General features: G+C 42.4%; 3 protein-coding genes across 6 annotated transcripts in view; 1 reads left to right on the forward strand and 2 right to left on the reverse strand.

The window, feature by feature from the left end:
• Nucleotides 1-10,054, forward strand: part of LOC143016111 (RNA binding protein fox-1 homolog 2-like) — a 33,228-nt gene extending 23,174 nt beyond the window's left edge. For 2 of the 4 annotated variants that reach the window (XM_076170252.1, XM_076170256.1), the window contains 7 exons: nt 1,882-1,969; nt 2,565-2,621; nt 2,875-3,022; nt 3,872-3,917; nt 6,640-6,728; nt 6,939-7,057; nt 7,168-10,054. In XM_076170252.1, the coding sequence (XP_076026367.1) occupies nt 1,882-1,969; nt 2,565-2,621; nt 2,875-3,022; nt 3,872-3,917; nt 6,640-6,728; nt 6,939-7,057; nt 7,168-7,196 (576 nt within the window). In that variant the 3' untranslated portion in view covers nt 7,197-10,054. Of the gene's footprint in view, nt 1-1,881; nt 1,970-2,564; nt 2,622-2,874; nt 3,023-3,871; nt 3,918-4,414; nt 4,452-6,639; nt 6,729-6,938; nt 7,058-7,167 lie in introns of those variants that run through there. The other 2 variants (XM_076170253.1, XM_076170254.1) reach the window with 2 other exon arrangements.
• Nucleotides 10,055-11,086: 1,032 nt separating this feature from the next.
• LOC143016170 (retinal cone rhodopsin-sensitive cGMP 3',5'-cyclic phosphodiesterase subunit gamma-like) lies at nt 11,087-11,411 on the reverse strand. Its single transcript, XM_076170361.1, has 2 exons — nt 11,302-11,411; nt 11,087-11,204 (listed from the first exon to the last, which is right to left on the reverse strand). The coding sequence occupies exons 1-2, from the start codon at nt 11,409-11,411 to the stop codon at nt 11,087-11,089; spliced, it is 228 nt and encodes a 75-aa protein (XP_076026476.1).
• Nucleotides 11,412-14,567: 3,156 nt separating this feature from the next.
• On the reverse strand, nt 14,568-15,575 carry LOC143016161 (retinal cone rhodopsin-sensitive cGMP 3',5'-cyclic phosphodiesterase subunit gamma-like). Its single transcript, XM_076170340.1, has 3 exons — nt 15,434-15,575; nt 15,216-15,331; nt 14,568-15,110 (listed from the first exon to the last, which is right to left on the reverse strand). Exons 2-3 carry the CDS (start codon nt 15,317-15,319, stop codon nt 14,993-14,995), a joined length of 222 nt encoding a protein of 73 aa, XP_076026455.1. The 5' UTR covers nt 15,320-15,331; nt 15,434-15,575; the 3' UTR covers nt 14,568-14,992.
• Nucleotides 15,576-18,974: the final 3,399 nt, after the last annotated feature.

Genomic DNA, 18,974 nt, shown 5'->3' on the forward strand with positions numbered 1-18,974 from the left:
ATTAGCCCTCGACCGCATGGCGTTCCAAAGGCCACACCTGTGTAACTGAATGTACTGCATCTATCTGCAAGTGCAGCAAGTGTAACTTCCACTTCTTATGCATTCATTCCAATCACCTCTCTAACTGCATCGAGCATAATTCCGAGCTGAATCCTGCATGGTTTACTCTCTTTCTCGTCATCTGTACGACGTCATGTAGCACTATGTCATCTCTCTGTGTCATGTGTCGGCCAGTAGCTGCATTTTTTGCACCGTAGTGGGACAGCATGTTGAAGCATGAGCGCTCTGTTAGCTTTACTGGAGGCAGGATGATGACGACGTGCACTGGAGTATCTGATGATGAAGATTTACCACTTTGACTGCAGACAGTTGTAGGGTTATGTTTGTTTGTTTAACACTCAAACAGAAGTCCCGTACACGCAGCATACATCACTAGCTCGTGCCCCTCAAAGAGGATACAAGCATTTTGTAATTCCAAAGCCAAATTGATCCCATTTGAAGCCACAATCATTTCAGATCCCAGTAAAGAAACCTTAACCTAAAGCAACGGCAGCATCTTTCTGTTCTGATCTTTGTCAAAGAGGTGTGTGTCCTCGTTTGGTTCTGGATGGTGTGTGTTGGTGGTTGTGTGCTTTGAGGTCTTTCTAGTGTGCGACACTGATCTGGAATGCCTGGCAGTGTTTCACCGCCATGGTTTGATTTGATTTTTTGAGGAATGATATTTGCATCCCCCCATCCTCTCCTCTTCTCTCTCTCTCTCTCTGGACGTCTTCCTCTCTGGACGTCTTCCTCTCTGGACGTCTTCCTCTCTGGACGTCTTCCTCTCTGTTCATTCTGGCTCCTTTTATAATTTCTCCGTTTATTGTTTTGTTTTTTTGCTCATGTAGTGTTAGAGATCTGAAGTAGGCAGACGGTCAGGTGTACTCTGTATGTGTGTGTGTGCGTGTGTGTGTGTGCTGCATCGTGTTTCTGTTTGTTCATTAGGAGATCTGCACATTTGGATGGATTGTTCACTCTCTCCCTCTCTCTCTCTCTCTCTCTCTCTCTCTCTGTCTCCTCTCCTCTTTGGCCATCATGTATGTGTTTTCAGTGTCTTTTAATGTGGACTGGCTCCTCCTCCTCCTCCTCCTCCTCTTCCTCCTGCATCCCTCTGTTTTCCAGTCTTTCTCTGTCGTTCTCTCCCCCCTCCTCCCCTTTCCTCCTCCCCGTTTCCGTATGATTTTGTATTTGATTGGGAGGGCTGCCGGCCTGTGTTTTTTGATTGGTCTCCTTGCTGCATCTGATGCTTGCTGATTGGCTCGTTTTGCTCTCACCTTCTGGTCATGTGATGCGCTCTCGACTGGCTGCGTGTAATCTGTGTATGAATTCTTCCAGTGATGTTTTTTGCATTGTGTTGAACTGATGACTCTGCTGCTTAATTCACCTTCTTTTCCCCTCTTTTTTTTTTTAAAGGTAGCAATGGAATGGTCTTGGATTTCTTTTTGAATGCCTTTGTTCTGAAATATTTGGTTTTCTTTCTTTTTTTCTTTTTTTTCTCTGTGTGCCAATGATTGCATTGTTTGTGTGCAAAAACTGCCTGACTACTCACCAGGACTCTTTTTTTTTTTCAATGTCTTCCTCCTTCTAAAGAAGCGCATGCATCAATCGCCATTGCTGTCCATCACCAGAATTAACCTCTGCCATAGTACAAACACTTTTTGTCGTCAAATGAAACCTCCAATCTGAAAAACACCAATCATCAAAGCGCAGAGTCTCTCTATACAGTTTAAGACACCAACGTCAACACCATTAGATTGTTTGCAACATGATTCTGTCCTCCTTACATGTGTTGTCCATTGAGCCAGATCAAACTGGAGTCTGACCGCTTTCTCTGGTGCTCAGGTTAACAACGCCACAGCCCGAGTGATGACAAACAAGAAGATGACCACCCCGTACTCTAATGGAGAGGGTCTGGCTGCGCTGCCATACGGTAAACCAACACTCGCCTCACATTTCCGTGACGTAATGTCGCTCTCAGCTGTCTAGCAACCCAGCTATGCGGTAATAGACGTCACTAATCCGCCCATTTGTCAAATCTGTTTCCATTACCTCACCGCCCCAAGTGAGCGGAAGAACAGCTCCTCTGATATTTGAGGGGGGTTTGATTCTAAATTTGTTTCCATTACACATTTATCAGTTGGCAACTATGAAATGTGCCCACAAACTCACACACACATTATCTATACTGCTGCTTTTGGATCAATATTCTTACCTTTTTTCATGAAAGTACTGAAATATGTCTTGTACTGCTTAAACATTAAAAATACATGTCGTCTTAAAATTAAAATTTGCAAAAAGAAAACGTTTGTCTTGAGTTTGATGTACTTATGTGTTTATGGGTTGACGGCTTAATTTTTATGATCAATCACTGACATCGCGTGACAAAGTGTGTGTGATGACATCCTCAAGGTTTTGGTGTTTTTACTACACACATCTAAAGCTATTTATAGTTAGTTTGAAACTAATTCATTGGAGTTTCCCATGAAAAGTTGCTGACATTTTGTTTGTTTGTGTGTGTGTTCCAGCTGGATGGAAGCTGAGCCCCATGGTTGGAGCCATGTACAGTCCTGAGCTGTATACAGGTACGACAGGAGAGATCTCAGCCCTAATCTCAGTCTGACTGCACATAACGATCCTGAGCTGTGGAACCAGCTGCTCACTCAAACTAGCTCGGCCAGATTGCACAAAGTCTTTGTTAAACTCTTAGCTTACCTCCTCTATAAGTCTAGTGTCTAACATATCATTTCCATGTGTGTTTCTCTCAAATGATGTATCTCTCTCTCTCTTCCCCTCACTCTTTCTCGCTCTCTCTCTCTCTCTCTCTCGCTCGCTCAGTACCGGGCTTCCCGTACCCTGCAGCAGCAGCAGCCGCCTCCACCGCCGCCGCAACCTTCCGAGGTGCTCATCTGCGGGGTCGGGCCCGGCCTGTGTACAGCGCTGTCAGAGCAGCTGTGCCGCAGCCCGCCATCCCTACTTACCCTGGGTAATCCCACACACACACACACACAGAGCTGAGGCCTACACTAGAGAAGTAGAAAGAAGTAGCAAAGTAGTGATTAAGTACAGATAAACAAATACAAAAACAACAAGATCCCAACTGATACTTGATGATTTTAGACTGATCTCATCATTATGAAGCTAACAAAGGGCACATAAACCCTAAATAAATACTTAAGTCAGTAATCTCTCAGGTTTGGTTACCATGCAGTGTTTTATGTTGCAATGATAAATAAAAGTATGATCAAAGGCAGAAGCAGTAAATCTAAATTAACTCAACATGGAGCCAAACTGGAAGTCGACTACAGCCCATACATTCATTAGAGTATTCAGTATATGTGAGATACATTTGCTTACCAACATATCTTGGTTGAGCGTCTCTGAGCGCATGTCCTCACTGAGATGTATAAAGTGCATGCTGTGTGTGAGTCGTTGATGATGTCGTGCTGAGCTGAAATACCATCTCCTTGTACCAAAACGTTCAGACGCCACAGAGCCGTGTTTGGTCTGCGTGTTTGTGTCGTCTCAGCAGCAGCAGCCGCAGTAGTAGTAGCACTTGACAGAAGTCCTTGTTTTTATACAAAGAGGTGGTATTTGCTCTTGCATGTTGCACGGTGTGTGTAATAATCTCACCCTTTTCTCTCTCCTCTCCTTCACCATCTGTTTGGCACCATTTTCTCACCTCTCTCCCTCAACTGTCACTTTTGTTTTTCTGCAATGCCCACATGGTGGCGCATCACACCATTGATTTTGCTCTGGACATTCCACCACCACTCCTCTGTATCCTCTCCTCCTCTCTTTCTCTCGCTCCCTTCTCTTCTCTTCTCTCTCTCAGTGTGATGGCCTATCAGGATGGTTTTTACGGTGCAGCTGATCTCTATGTAAGTATGCCTCCTCTCTCCTCCACTTTCTCACTCCTCCCTACTTTTTCTCCTCTGCCTGTCGGCGTTCAAGTGTGACACAGCAAGGAGCAAAGCCATAGAGCCGAGCACTTATGGGTGTTTAGATCCGTCGCAGCTAAGCTATTAACTCTTCCTATGTCTGAATCTTAATTTGGCAGATTTTCATAAATTACAATAACTTTCTACTTTGTTACTTTAGTAAATGCAGATAATGTGCAGGCGTACCAAAGCGTTATCCATCTAATGCATACAAATGTAGAATTAAAAGCCCTGAACAGACTCAGACTCAGACGCACTTAAATCTAAGCGTTCTTCATTCATGAGTCGACTCCTCTATGGTTTGTCTCGGTGCATTTGTGAGTAAGTTTGTACCAATGTGATTATGCGTGGGTGTGGGTGTGTAATGGTGTGTGTGTGTGTGTACGTGTATGTGTGTGTGACCAGGTTGACAATAGCTGTTTCTGTTCTCTCTGTAGACTAGTGTTTCAGGACATTAGTGGCAGATTGCCTCAGGTAGGGTCTACACACTTTGTGTGAGAGCCAGTGTGCATCCTCCTCGTCTCCAATGACTGCGTGCTGCTAGACATTATTGACCATCTGAGATTGAAATGCCTTCTGTCTTCTTCTACTAACTCACTGGATTCTGACATGGGTGGAGTTACGGAAGGGGGAGAAAATCATTACATGTAGAAATTATACAGAGTTAGGAATCTAAAGTATGGGAAGCCAAAGCAGGATTCCTGAGTGTAGATGGATGTAAACATGAGGGGAAGTAGCTTAGATCCTGTGTGTTTGTGTCACTCAGCGCTCTGAGGTCCAGACGACCTACGGGAAGAGATTAGGGACAAATTCAACCCAAATTGTTTGAGATTCCAAAAAAATTGTTTGACCTATGGAGTGTAATGGGCGTGGCCTCTGTAGATGGATGCAGATAGAAGCAGGGAAGAGCAGACAGACAAATATGACTGAAACCAGAACGTTCTTGGCAGAGGTAGAAATGAAAACTGCCTTATATGTTGGAGTAGTTCAAGTGGCAAAGCACCATCAGTGGATCTGTAAGAACCTGTGAATGTGTCTGCAGATTATGAGCGTTTAAAAGACTCACAGAGTAAAAATCCAGAGTTGAGGAAGAGTCAGAATGAATGCAGGTCACCATTATTCCAATACGTAAACTCTGACCCCTTCCAGGAATCTCCCAATCTCTTTCACCTGTGGCATGCTAACTGAATCAGTGCCGGCATGCAGACATACTTACAAGGCTGCCCCCCCCCCCCCCCCCCCCCCCCCACACACACACACAGACACACACACTTTTCCTCCCCCCTTTCCCTCCTATTTCTCCCACTCTCTCTTCCTCTCTCCTCCTCCTCCACCAGTCAACCGTCTCCTTTCTTTCTTAGCTCTGCAATCTTTACTCCTCCCTCTGCACCGTGACTCCTCCTCCTCCTCCCTCGACTCACCTGTTCTCTCTTCATCTTCATTCTCACATCACATCCCACTCCTCTTCCATCCTCTCTCCCCCTCCCCCCTCCCCACAGCAGCAAGTGTGTGGTCCTGAATGCGGGGGACTTGGTCATGACTGATCATATAGGGTAGAATGCAGTGGTGTGTGTGTGTGTGTGTGTGTACACGTGTGTGTTTCCTCTGTAGGGATGTTTGACCTAATACACTGTACGTTCCGAGTTTGGGAAAGCATGCTGTGTCCGTCAGTGATTGGTCACTGGCCATGTGATCGTGAGTGAGTGAGTGAGTGAGCGAGTGTGTGTGTGTGTGTGTGTGTGTGTGTGTGCTCCTTTTAATCCGATTGGCTGACTTGTCTCCTTCCACTTGTAGTTTTCCGTGTTCTGTTCATCAGCTGTCCATCCTACATGAATAATGGCACAATCATTTTGCCGCTGCTTCCCCTTTCTTTAACCGTGTGTTTCTGTCAGGGGAACCGGGCGAAGGGCGCAGTGAAGGCGATGAACTCTCTCTCCCTCTATGGCAAACACACAGCGTGGAATGAACCCAGTCTTTGTTTACATTTAAAGGCCCCCCTGTCCCGTTTGGTCATGGAGGGAGAGACCCACACAGAGCCTGAGCTCAGTCCTTGTGAATGCCGTACTGCACCAGATTAGCCAGTGTTGCTGTCTGCTTGTTAATCTTTCGCCCTCTTCTTAGCGGCTCTTCTCCCTCTGTAACCCTGTAGAGTCTCTGTTAACCTCTGAGTGTGTGTGCACAAACGCAGCAGGGACCTTAACAAGACTCACTGTTCCTTCTGCCCTCTCTCTCACTCTCTCTCTCGCTCTAATTTTTTCTCTCTCTGTCACTCTTACTCTCTCATTTTTTCTCACTATCACTCTTTCTCTCTCTCTCTCATTTTTTCTCTCTCTCACTCTCGCTTACTCTCTCTCATTTTCACTCTCCCTCCTCTCTCTCTTACTCTCTCTCTCTCTCTAATTTTGACTCTTTCTCTCTCACTCTCATTTTCACTATCTCTCTAACTCTCTTACACTCTTTTATTTTCACTCTCCCTCCTCTCTCTCTTACTCTCTCTCTCACTCTCTCTCTCATTTTCACTCTCCCTCTCTCTCTTACTCTCTCTCACTCGCTATCCCTCTCTCGCTCTCTCTCTCTCTCTCTCTCTCTCTCTCTCTCTCTCTCTCTCTCTCTCTCTCTCTCTCTCTCTCTCTCTCTCTCTCTCTCTCTTTCTCTCTCTCAGGGCGGCTATGCAGCGTATCGTTACGCCCAGCCGACTGCGGTAGCGACTCCCGCAGCAGCGGCGGCTGCAGCAGCAGCGTACAGTGACAGGTGAGTGGGCGGTCCCCAGCTCTGGCGGGGGGCCAGAACCTGTGAAATCTACGAGGCATTCAGCCGCCTGCCTGACAAAATGCAAATGACGATCACAGTGACCTACTTGATCGTTATTTGTTTAATGCAAATGAGTTTTGGTTTACACATGCACACACCTCTGCACGGCGTTCAGCTCACTGTTTGATGTTCCTGTCTGTGTCTCTGTAGTTATGGACGGGTATACACAGCAGACCCCTACCATGCTGCGCTCGCCCCCGCAGCCTACGGTGTTGGAGCCATGGTACGACCCAACTACCAACCTCAGAGAGAATACATGTTTATTTGTGGTGCATATACTTTCAGATGAATAATAATCACAGTGAATATTTACCAAATATAAATTAATACCTATAAGAATGTTGGTATGTAATATTTATTGTTGTCCTCTCGTCCACAGGCCACGCTTTACAGGGGAGGCTACAGTAGATTTGCCCCCTACTAAGGACACTACATTTCCCAGGAGCTCCTCTCTTCCATTGAATTACTCTAAAAGAGCTCCCTCTGTTGGTGTGGAGGTGGACTGCAGCCAGTTTTTGAGACGTGTACCACAGCAGAGATATTTCAGATCCCAACCCCGTGCAGTCCCACTTTTTCTTATATACGCTACTACAGAAATAGAGGAATGCTGTATTCAAGACTGAAGGATGGCCTTTACATAAAAAAAAAACAAAACAAAACAAAAAAAAACAGAAGAAAAATATTGACTCAAAATGGCCACCTATCCTATTGCACGGCTGTATTATATTCCCCCTTCTTATTCCCTCAGCACTCGGCAGCACAAGACTCGGGACAGAGCCCAGATGTTCTTCCAAAGACTGTGGACGATGACTGACATGTAAGCAGCTGTCACCCATGTAAAAGAAAGAGAGTGAACGTACCTTGTTGGCCTGCGAGGAAGAGGAGGAGTTGAGTAAAACAGAGGGATTTGGGATTGATAGAAAAAGTGCATCCAAAAAAAAGAAATTCAAGAAAAAAACATTTTGAACCAGAGTGACAAGTGGAGATCCAAACTCATTTTTTTGGGTGGAAAGTAGTGAGAGAGTCTCCAGTTTTGACGAGGTGATGGTTTCTAACACTACAAAAATCATGAGAGAAAGCTGAAGGAGGGATCTTACCTCGTTTTCTTAGTATGTGGACATGGTGAACCTTTAAACTTAAATTGTTATGCAAAGAAATTAGTTTAGAGGAAAAAGTTACCAAATTATTATTATTATTATTGTAATTATTATTATTACTAACATTATTTTGATTGAGTCAACTCTACAGCGCTCACAGCTGTTACAGAACTCGTAGATGACGTAGTGAACCTTTGGGGTTAAGACGAGAAAAATACGAATCTATACCAATAATCTTCCACCCTTTTTTTGAATAAATGACACGACTGTAGTCTGGTGTCGCGCAGGATCTCACTATTAAACCTGTGTGTGTGTGTGTAACCACCACGCAAACACTACCAAAACACTACGCTGAGCAGCGCGCCATCGTTTCCTCGGGACGGGCGCCACGGAGACATTATCCCCCACAATCCCCGGGTTTTGAGTATCGGTTGATCCTTTGATCGTTGAAGGGTTTAGAGATTTATTATTTGGACTCACCCCTCCCTTCCCCCCTCCCCTGCACACACACACACACACACACACACATACACACACACGCACGCTCCATCCTTTATAGAGCAGCTCAAACATTGAAAAAGAGTCTTCCTGAAAATACTTAACGGTTACTGAACAAGAGAGTGTCTGTCAGTGAGTTAATAGAAAATCTTTAAAATGCAAAACACCATACATACTATTGTGCATATTTCTATACTGTTGTATTCTATATTTCCAAATGTGGCTTTTTTTGGGGTTTTGTTTTTTTGTTCCAAAGATTTGTAGAAAGCACATTTTTCTGCCCTATGGTATAAATATATGATCTTTGTTATTGTTATCATAATCCTACTGCTCTCTTCTTACTTCACCTTCCTCCATCCTCTGTTCTCCTCTCTCTGAGTGTTTATTCATTTGACGTGAGGTGCGAGTTGATTTTGTTTTTATTGAGTTAACACTACCAGACTTCTCCACCCTCTCAGTCAGATCTTCAGTCGGTGCCGGCTGGTTGTGTGCTTTGTTTTTGTTTTTTGTTTTGATGGTCGGGTGGCATTTTAATCGTATTTTCCAAGCCTTTTTCTTTCTCCACTTCCATATTTTATAGTAGACAGCGACCTTTGGGATACATCGCCACAGGCCCTGTAGCACTTTAGGTTAAAGCCGCTTACTTTTCTTGTTGTTTATTACATTTTTGTTTTATGGACTCCTTACATTTCAAAAGGTTAAAAAAAAGAAACCTATACAAATCTGTCAGTTTGGCCCTGGCGCGGTCGCTCCAGGTTCGTTTCAAGAAATTCAGTCAAAGTGTTATTATTCCTCACGCACAGCTTCATATTCCAACATGGTGGAACACAGAAATCTCATTTGTGGGATATAAACTCAGTCGTGGGCAAAATGCTGCAGTATGTTTGCTCCAATGTTTTTATTTGTTATTCAATCATGGATTTCATGGCTGCCGTCGTGTTTGCCGCATCTCACGCCTTCATTTTGTTTCTCTAGTAATGTGCTGCTGTTGACTTTTGTTCTGTTAGAGATGTTTCTTTTTGTTATATTTCCATTTTACTAGGTAATGTGCCCTGGACAACATGGGAAAAAAAATAAGAAACCCTAGCCAAAGACGCTACTTAGTCCCTGCACTTTCTTTTTGAAGTGCTTCAAAACACACACACACACACACACACACACACACACACACACACACAAAGATGGACTTTTCGAGCCGCTGAAGGCATGGACGACCAGCATGAGCGATTATTTGTCGAGTTTAAAAAAAAAAAAAAAAAAGTTTTGCATGATCTTGTGTCTTTCATGTTTGACTCCTGAGCAGCAGAAGCCAGTTGTGTTATTGACCACTAAACTGGACTGGAGAGTGATGGGGCAGCTAGCCGCTTGAGCTAAAGCCGGGGGGGAGGGTTAGCGACGATGATGATGATGATGATGAAGAGCACAGTGCTGATAGACAAAAAGGCTCCTGCACAAAGAACACAGGCTGGCTTTATTTTTCTGTCACTGTATTATAGCTATGTGGCCATTTCTTCATATATGGTTTCCCTCTGTATCCCATTGACTGCCATTATGTTTTTTTGTTATTGAATGTCCATATAAAATGTTTTATATAAAATATTTTGTTGTGATCAAGCATCCGGTTTGTTTTCCTTTGGTATTCTATTTATTCAGTAAAATGAATGAGCATTATTTTGTTTTTTCTCCCCTTATTTCACTGCCGGTGTGTGTCGGGTCTGTGTGAATGATGATTCTGTCTCTCTGTGATGAAATGTATCAGGACATTGACTACTAGATCATAGCGCCACCGTCAGGGTGATTGTTGTATTATAGTGAATGAATGTTTTGCCTTTTAAAGAATTAGCAACAGGGCAGAATGTTAAATCAAGACTTCACTTTTTCTGACACCAAATTGTAGGAGGATATACAAATGGGCGTGGCCTACATGGATGGATGTTATAGACTTAAAAGGATCCAGGAAGAATAGAGGGAGTTTGATTCTGAATAACAGTAAATTAACTATATTCTATAGGTATATTAGTATATATTAATATATACAGTATATATAAACAAATCAAATGGCTAAACACCTTCCTTTCTCACAGGTGTACCTAATAAAGTGGCCACTAGGATTTTTTTTAACGATCTCATTCATTAGATGGATATATACTTCATTCATCCCCCTGAAGAAATCCAAGAAATTCATTCAAGATTCATCTCAAATTCAGGAGAAAGAGTCAAATGTTTTCTTGGAGAAAATATTTATTGACAGTTTGTCTACCTTGACTGTGATTCTTCTTAATGTGTGCAAATTCACATTAATGCATTCATACTTCACAAAAATAAAAACATATCATGTATATATAGTATCATCATCAATAGCTGTACATTAAAAAAGAGTATCTCCAAGGAGGGAGGATGACATCATGGAAAGGCAAGGAGAGAGGAGCAACAGTTTGATTTCAGCTAAAATATCAGCAATCAAACCCTCTTAGAACTGATGGAATCCATTCTTCTTCTCTTATAAATGCATCAGCAGAGTGCAAAATGTACATGTGGAAGCCTCCCTGAAGCACATAGAGGTAGACGTGTTATATTCACCCTCTGATCTGATGTGGAGCATTCTCCAAAATCTAAATATCAGAATTTCAGAGAAGAGAAGGAGAACAGGGGCAGAGAGGAGGAATGAAATTAAGGAAAATGGGTGCAGGGAGAGGAGGGCGATTAAACAATTCCATATTTCGCCAGGTCACTGAGCTCCATGTCGCCAAAAGCCTCCCATGGGCAGACCACAGTGATGTCCGTGCCCAGACCCTCCATGCCGGGGATGTCGTCTCCAAACCTGGGCGAGAAAGAAAGGAGAAACGTTTAAAATCCAGGAGGAATGAGACAACGCTTGGATTTCCATTTGGGTGAGTTGCGTTTGGATCCCGGCTCACCCCTTCTGTCCAGGCTTGGGGGCCTTGCTCTTGAAGGTGCGGGCGGTCCTCTGCTTGAACTTGGGAGGGGCCTTCTTGTCGGCGGCTGTTGCCACGGCTGCGTCTGCCATTGTTCAGGTGCTGAAAAGGAGATGAATTCTTACATCATTTTGGCCCTGAGATGAACTCTTCTTCAAACACTTTCACGCCTGAGGGAAGTGAAACCCTCCATGTGTTTCTCCTTCATCGGCTCCTTGTTTGAGTTATGCTCTGGATAAAAGTACTAAATGTAAAAGATGTTTATCATTCAGATCGTTCAGCTCTGAGTCTTTGAGTGATAACACCCTCAGGTTAAGAGAAATTATAGACTAAAGCTTCCCTTCATCTCCCTAAATCCCTGTTACACAAACGGCTTCCACTCTATATTTAACCCTGTGTTGACTTAAAGGATAATCTGCCTATTTTTGCTCTGATTTTAGAGATTACTCTTCAGCGTGTTTACAGGCTGGACAACCAAAACATCACCAAGTTAACTTTACATAATAAAGTGTGAGTAGCTTTTCAACGGGCTTTAATCCGACCTTTATCTGACCTCTGTGCTCTTACTACTCAATTTACCGCCAAACTCAGAATGAACTTTGACCTCTCTCATTCAGTTATCAACGATGATTTCAAACAAAACATGTACTTTGTGCTTTCTGTATGCAAACATTTTATAGCCCCATCTGTAAATTATAAGTGAGGTTTTTGGTTGTTTATTTTAGATTTTTAATTCTAAGGTATACTGTGAAACGACTTAAGGCTCCTAAATCATTACCAGACGTTTCTCTTTGTCTGGAGTTTAACCACAATTTCAGTACAAATTCCGTCTTGATTCTGTATGGACACTTCCTATTTAAATATTTGTTGTTAGTATTTGTTTTATCTGCACTATTATGAGTCCAACAATACTAGTCTTCCAGTTTCCATGGTGATGAAGCTTTTGACTGTATGTTACTGAGTAAGTAGTTACGAGTGTCAAAGAATTATTCTGAATTATGTCAGATTTTCCTCAGAACCTCAAGCTATAGATCTTTCTCTTTACATGTAGAATCTATATTTAAAGCAGCACTATGTCATATTTCCACATTAAAACCCAGAGAAGTGAACATCCACACAGGTAAAACATCACGTAGTGTTGCTTTAAATCTATGTCCTCTTTGATGTGGCAGGTCATGTATGAGCCAGAGCCCAGTGTGAGTGAGAGTCGCCTCTTACCTGTCTCTGCGGTGTCCTGGCTGTAGAGGAGTGTGTGTCTCTCTTGTCTTTCTGTTCTCTGTCCTCCTGTCTTCCTTTATACCCCCCTCTGCTAATCCCTCTTGCATGTTGCCCGTGTTGTTCTCACGCTCTGTGATTCACTGTCCTCGTGTTTTTTTTCTCACACACACACAAACACACACACCCAACTGGCCTCAGCTCACTTTATTATTAGATTTAAGGAGGGCTCAAAAGATGAAGGTTATAGATGTCTCAGGGCTTAATGTGGCTAAAATCCAGGAGAAGGCTCTGTTTGCTGCCTTACATAATAAAGAATCTCCAAGCACGACTAAATTGGATTTACATTCTCAGCACTGCATAATCAGAGCTGGTTTAGAACCTCAGAGTAGATTTACTTTCCATTTACCAGGAAATATACCGTTTAAATTAAAACTCCAAAAAACAGGTATTAGATATTTTCCACCTTTGAATGAACTGCTTTGTAATTGAGCCCTCTGGGGTCTAAAACTCATTTCCTCGGCTTTCATTGCCACCTAAAATGCTGCGCTGTGACAAAAAGAATGTTATTAGACAAGATTGCAAATTCTGTCATGTGAAAATGCTGAAATGAATGTTGAAAGGAAGTTTCTTTGACGGGTTTTGAATCAGCTTAGAGTGAACTCATTCTGATGGATGAGAGGTTTGGGTGAGTTATGCATCATTTGGACTTTGGACACTTGTTTTTGACAAGACAGAATGAAGACACAGTGTGACATGTGTACATGTGACATGTAGCTTCCCTTATATGCCTGCTGCAAGGATCCTTTGAATTTTCTTCAAACAGCCCAGTTAGCGCTATTAATAAACACACATGTATGCTGTGTGACCAGAGAATCCTTCACTGCAAAACCCTCACACGCGTTAGAACACACACAAACACACCATCTCTGTTTGCTCTGACGTATATGAGGTAAAAATCCTATTACAGCCCTCAGCAGCAAACAAGTCAATCACATCTATTTCTTTGTCTTTGTCTGTATTTTGGCCCAAGCAACTGACATTTTAGACGGAGGAGAAATATTTCTATTCTTATAAAGTGAGACCATCAATAATTGAGTAGAGACTGAGAAAGACGTGGGCGTAAACAGAATGACTGCATGCGTTCTGCAGTCGCAAACACTTGGACGTGTTTTTGACTTTCCAGATTTAGAATATGTGGAAGCATCCATGCCTGAGCACCAACACCAGCTCATATCAACATCACATCAAAATGTCTCGCCAAATCTTCCCAATATCAGGTGCTGTTATTTGGCAGACGTCTGTGTTGTGGATATGTGTGACTCAAACTCATTACATGTGCACTCAGTGACTTTACAATGTCTAATCCTGTGCTCTCACTGACTTTCCATTGTGACTCTCTCTCTCTCTCTCTCTCTCTCTCTCTCTCTTTCTCTCTCTCTCTCTCTCTCTCTATCTATTTATCCTGTAGACATCTCATGTGGGGTCCCCCAGGGTAGGGGTTTAGGTCCTGTTCCCTTTTCAGTGTATATGCCTCATTTATGCATTTAAAAAAATTATACGTTTAAAAAGCAAATTATAAATTGTTATGCAGATCACAGACTAATAATATTGGCAAAAAACAACAACAACATAGGATTTTAACCCCAGACTGAATACAGCTGCCTTGCTTACATTAGGTAACACAGTGGATGGTTTTAAACATCCGTGCAGTGAGAGAAGCAAACACATAAATCATCCCTCCCTCAGTCCAGCTATCTTATTAGCGATACTGGTCTTTGTTTAGCTTAGATCCATCAAGAAGAGAGTTGTTCTTCAAGAGAAAACACTCCTGTGCCTGACATTCACATTACACAAGTGAGCCTGAGAGGCCAAGCCAAATCTAAATGTGGATACAGTTAAATCAGTATTACTCATGGTGTATGTTCATAAGATGAAGGTAGAAACTACGTATAGTGAAAGAGGCAACAGGCTAAATGTTACACAGCATGAGATTCAGTGGTAGTAAGTACAAGAGGCACCTTTCTTGGGAAACTGTTCATATTTATTTATTCTTCCAGTTGACACATTACATGGAACAGGAGGGAGTATATTCTTTGAAGGCTAAAGGGTTAAACATTCAGATTCTGTCTACTGGTGAAATAGACATGAAGGGAGGAAGGGAACGGATAAAGTGCATAACAGAAGGAAATTAGCTTTGGCTAAATCACAAATGGACATTTCTGTGTGCAACATAAGCAGCGGTGGGGAGGAGGGGAGGAGGTGAAGGCAGGAGGAAGGAGCGGAAGAGAGACAGATGGAATCCACTTTTTTCTATTTGTGGAATAAACACATTTGAGCCCAGAGCTCCTGAGAACAATTACGGAGCCAAAATTGGAGATAAGAGGGTGAAGAGGAGGATTTTCAGCTGATTAATCAAATGCGGTGTTCCTTCCGGCCGATGGCAGAGGAGGGAGATCTACACAATTCCGTATTTTGCCAGATCACTGAGCTCCATGTCTCCGAAGGCTTCCCATGGGCAGACCACAGTGATGTCGTTGCCCAGACCCTCCATGCCGGGGATGTCATCTCCAAATCTGATGGATGAGACACAAAAACAAAACATAAGTCTAAATAATCAAAGCAGATAGAAACTAGAGAGAGGTTGAGCTGAGCTGAGACTGAAGTGAAGTGGCAGTTACCCCTTCTGTCCAGGCTTTGGGGCCTTGCTCTTGAAGGTGCGAGCGGTCCTCTGCTTGAACTTGGGTGGTGCCCTCTTGTCAACGGGAGTCGCCACGTCTGCCATTTTGTTTTGTTTCTAAGAAAGAAAGAGAAGAATGAAAAGGAAACGTTACACTTCCCTGTAGACTGTAAGCAGCTACCATCAACCCAGACTCTCCCTCGCTCTCACCCATCTTACCTTTGGTTAGAGCTGCGAGATGCTGTCCTGCTGGTGTCTGATGAGTTTGTTGTGTTCCTCCCTGTCCAGCGTCTCCTTTTAAACCCGCTCTCTTAATCCCCTGCGGATCATTCTGTAATTTGTTTGTGTGCACTTTGATCCGTCATTCCCTCAGTTTGTCCAAGCTCAGCCACTCTTAGATCAGCAGGTAAACAGATAGAAACAGATATAGACTTGTGTATTCCAAGTAGGGTATTTCTGTGTGTGCGTGTTTGGAGTTAAACGTCACTGACAGTGTCACAATCAAGTTCAAGTCCAGATCCTTCATTTTGTTGACAGTGTTAGATTGAGTTTGTTCACTTTCATGACTGAAGTCTAAGCGAGGATAACATTTTTCCATGTTTGTGATCTGATCATGGTTCGTTTTACTGCTGTGTTTACAAACCTTATTTATGACTGATTGATGTCTGTGAAACTTCTGGCAAAATCAATCAATATATGTGACAAATCAGAATCCTTTCCTTTTTGTTGTGCGTCGTCCACTCAGCTTTGCTCATGAGTGACATTAGCAAACACACCTAAAATGACTCTGACCTCCTTTTGAGACGGATCGAAATACAAACTTGAGCATTCACCCACACACCCGCTTGATGTGGCATTATTCCTTCATTTGTTGTTTTTTTTTCTCCATGTTTTGCCCTAACATTCCCTGGCAGGCTTCTGTGTGAGGAATGCCATAAACAGCCACTTTACACGTGTCAGCATTCTGGAGGCTTAAACATAGCTAAGCGCTGTCTCCTTAAACAATGCGGTCGGAGAAATACGGAGAAATACAGCAGGGGTTTACAGGGAAAAGGTCAAAGACAACAAAAACTGTTTTGATTTGATTTAAATAAAAGGAAAACATAACAAATAATCTGGTTTACTGAGCTCCCATCTAAAATCAAATTCATCCCTCAATGTGCAGACTGAGGACAGAAGCAGTTTGGATCAAATCCTGACATTTAAGGGAGGCAGTGGCTCAGTGGGTAGTGCTTCTGCTTGGGAACCGGAGGGTCGTTGGTTTGAGCCCCTGCCGAGGTGCCCCTGAGCAAGGCACCGAACCCTGAAGTGCTCCCCCCTCTGCGAAGGGTGGTAATGTAATGTAAGTCGCTTTGGATAAAAGCGTCTGCCAAATGATCGTAATGTAATGTAATGTAAATTCTCCAAAGTCCAGAAATTCAGTAAATTCAATTGATGTATTTTATCATCAATAAACACAACAAAACGTTTAACAATAGTATTCCAGTATTACCAAAAGTATCTATGGAATAAAATAAAATTACGAAAAATTTTATTTTCTATTTTTTTGAAAATCAAAAAGTCAAAAAAAGGAATAAAGAGACCAAAAGTAATAAAGAGCCATATGCATATATTTGAATGAGTCTTTCACACTAATGGAGCCTTGCTGTCGATTGAGGCTTCATGATTTCATCTTTAAACCTGCTCACAATTAAATGCATCACAAGTAAATATTAGTTTACATTTTCTTCTTCCTAAATGTCCTGACACCACGCGGGCGATCACGTGCCTCAGCTGCATGTTTGTGTGGCCTATGTGCGTGAATGTCCTCAGTTTATGTTAAGCGCCCGGCCTTATTTGCAGTATTAGTGTTCTCCTTTAAAGTCTTATGTAACCTAAGGGTGAGCACCATCGTTATCACACACACACACACCTTTAGCGTTAAGGACTTCCCACATGTTCACAGCTTGTAAACACGCGCTCATCCTTCACAGAATAGCTCTGTGAGTGTGTATTACTGTCCTCATAATCCGGTGATGAGTGTACAGGAGTCCTTTCACGTCATGGAAACACCTGTGTGTGTGTCAGAACGTCAGAGAACTTAAAGATAATATTATTTCTTCTTAGTTATTTGTATGTTTTATCAATAAGTTTCCTCTTGTTCTGTCTTTATCTGTGTTATATCGTTTGTGTTAATAATGATTTGTAGGATTCTATCTAAACTTTTGTACTATTTATTTACACCTTTATTCATCTTTAACATGTTTTTATATCTGATCATAAATTCAGTATTTGATATGAATGTATTCCTCTGACTGTAATGTGAATGGTGGCTCTGCCTGTGCTGAGACAGATGAAGCCATGAAGGGTCAGAGATGCCAGGGAGGCAGATTTGGGTCAAATGTTGTTAAATGTCAGTGGAGATTAGAATCCTTCTCTGTTCCTACAGCAGCTTTCATGTTTTGAACATGGATACTCTACAAACAGCTTTATTGATCTACTTCTTTCAAAGCAGGAAACAGCGTTGAGCTCCTAATCGACAACAGCAGCGTTTGACCGCTCTACACATAAAACATGACCCTCCTCAAACCCACAGTTATATACATTTATATACATTTAACTGTCGGGGACAATGAACCTGCCTCATGTCATGATCCTGTCATGTGTGTGCGAAGGGAATGACGGGAAAACTCCCATCATTGATGTTGACATCAATCAGGGGTCCTCAACGTTTTTCAGGCCAAGGACCCCCAAACTGATGAAGAGATGGAGCATTGACCCCTACTATATATATTGTTTAAAATTGTGTTTTATATCAAACTGGGCCTTGTGCCATGTATAAACATAGCTACCCTGTTATTGTGCATTCAATTCTAAGCTATTCAGTGAATTATGTGGTTGAATTTGCCCCAAATGATCCTATTGCCATCTAGATGATGTGTTTGAATTTCTAGAGGTCTCGCTCTTACCTTGTCCAAGATATTTGATCCATGGTAACACTGACATTTTTGTAAAAATAATAATAATGTAGATGTTGATAATGTCTTATCAACCACAAATTTTGCGGACCCCCTGTTGAAGACCTCTGGACTATTTGTTGAGTATTTAGAGAAGTGATGATTCAGGTGATAATCAGATTGAAACCAGCATGAATCAACACTGGGCCTCACTAATGGGACTATAAGTGGAATGAAACGGACCCTTATGACATCACAGAGGTCACCTCAGGCTATCATAGAGCAGGACAGCGACCTCTGTAGGACACTGAAAACGACCCTAAGTAATGTTCATAAAAAGGTTCTGATTTCACACTTTGTCTCCATACATGTACACACCAAGCTGCAGAGCTTCTTCACTGTCTGTCCACATGCTGAGGATGGAGTGGGCAGGAAGCAGAGATGTGGCCCTCATGTGGTGAATTAGCTGAACTGCAGCTCCACTTCATCTCCTCTAAGTACAGGTCCAATATAGACTTGAAATGTAACAGTAGATTGAACAATGTCTGCTTTGCACTGAACACAAGGAGTCTTTAGTTTTCATCTGAACCTTAAATCTCAATTCTCCTCCACAGAATGAGAAATAAAAGGAAAAGGTCATGTATGGTTTTTTTCCCCTTTTAATTCAAGATTGATATGTTTTGGTATCTTCCTATATTTGTGTAACTAAGCAACACTTCAGCTAATAATAATTGAAAAAAAAGTTTTTATTTAACTATTTGGTTAGCATTTGGTTATGTTTATCGTTTACCAACAAACTGCAGGAACGTTGTCGTTGCCAAGTG

Source organism: Genypterus blacodes, unplaced genomic scaffold (genome assembly GCF_046128005.1).
Source record: "Genypterus blacodes isolate CSIRO-AG114 ecotype Tasmania unplaced genomic scaffold, CSIRO-AGI_Gbla_v1 ptg000216l_1, whole genome shotgun sequence".
Classification (NCBI taxonomy): Eukaryota; Metazoa; Chordata; class Actinopteri; order Ophidiiformes; family Ophidiidae; genus Genypterus; species Genypterus blacodes.

Bases quoted from the DNA above. Each gene is read 5' to 3' on its own strand.
- LOC143016170 (XM_076170361.1), bottom strand. From the start codon at position 11,411: ATGGCAGACGCAGCCGTGGCAACAGCCGCCGACAAGAAGGCCCCTCCC. The intron at 11,205-11,301 runs GTGAGCCGGGAT...TTTCTCGCCCAG, and splicing joins CCCAAGCCTGGACAGAAGGG to GTTTGGAGACGACATCCCCG.
- LOC143016161 (XM_076170340.1), bottom strand. From the start codon at position 15,319: ATGGCAGACGTGGCGACTCCCGTTGACAAGAGGGCACCACCCAAGTTC. The intron at 15,111-15,215 runs GTAACTGCCACT...CTCATCCATCAG, and splicing joins CCAAAGCCTGGACAGAAGGG to ATTTGGAGATGACATCCCCG.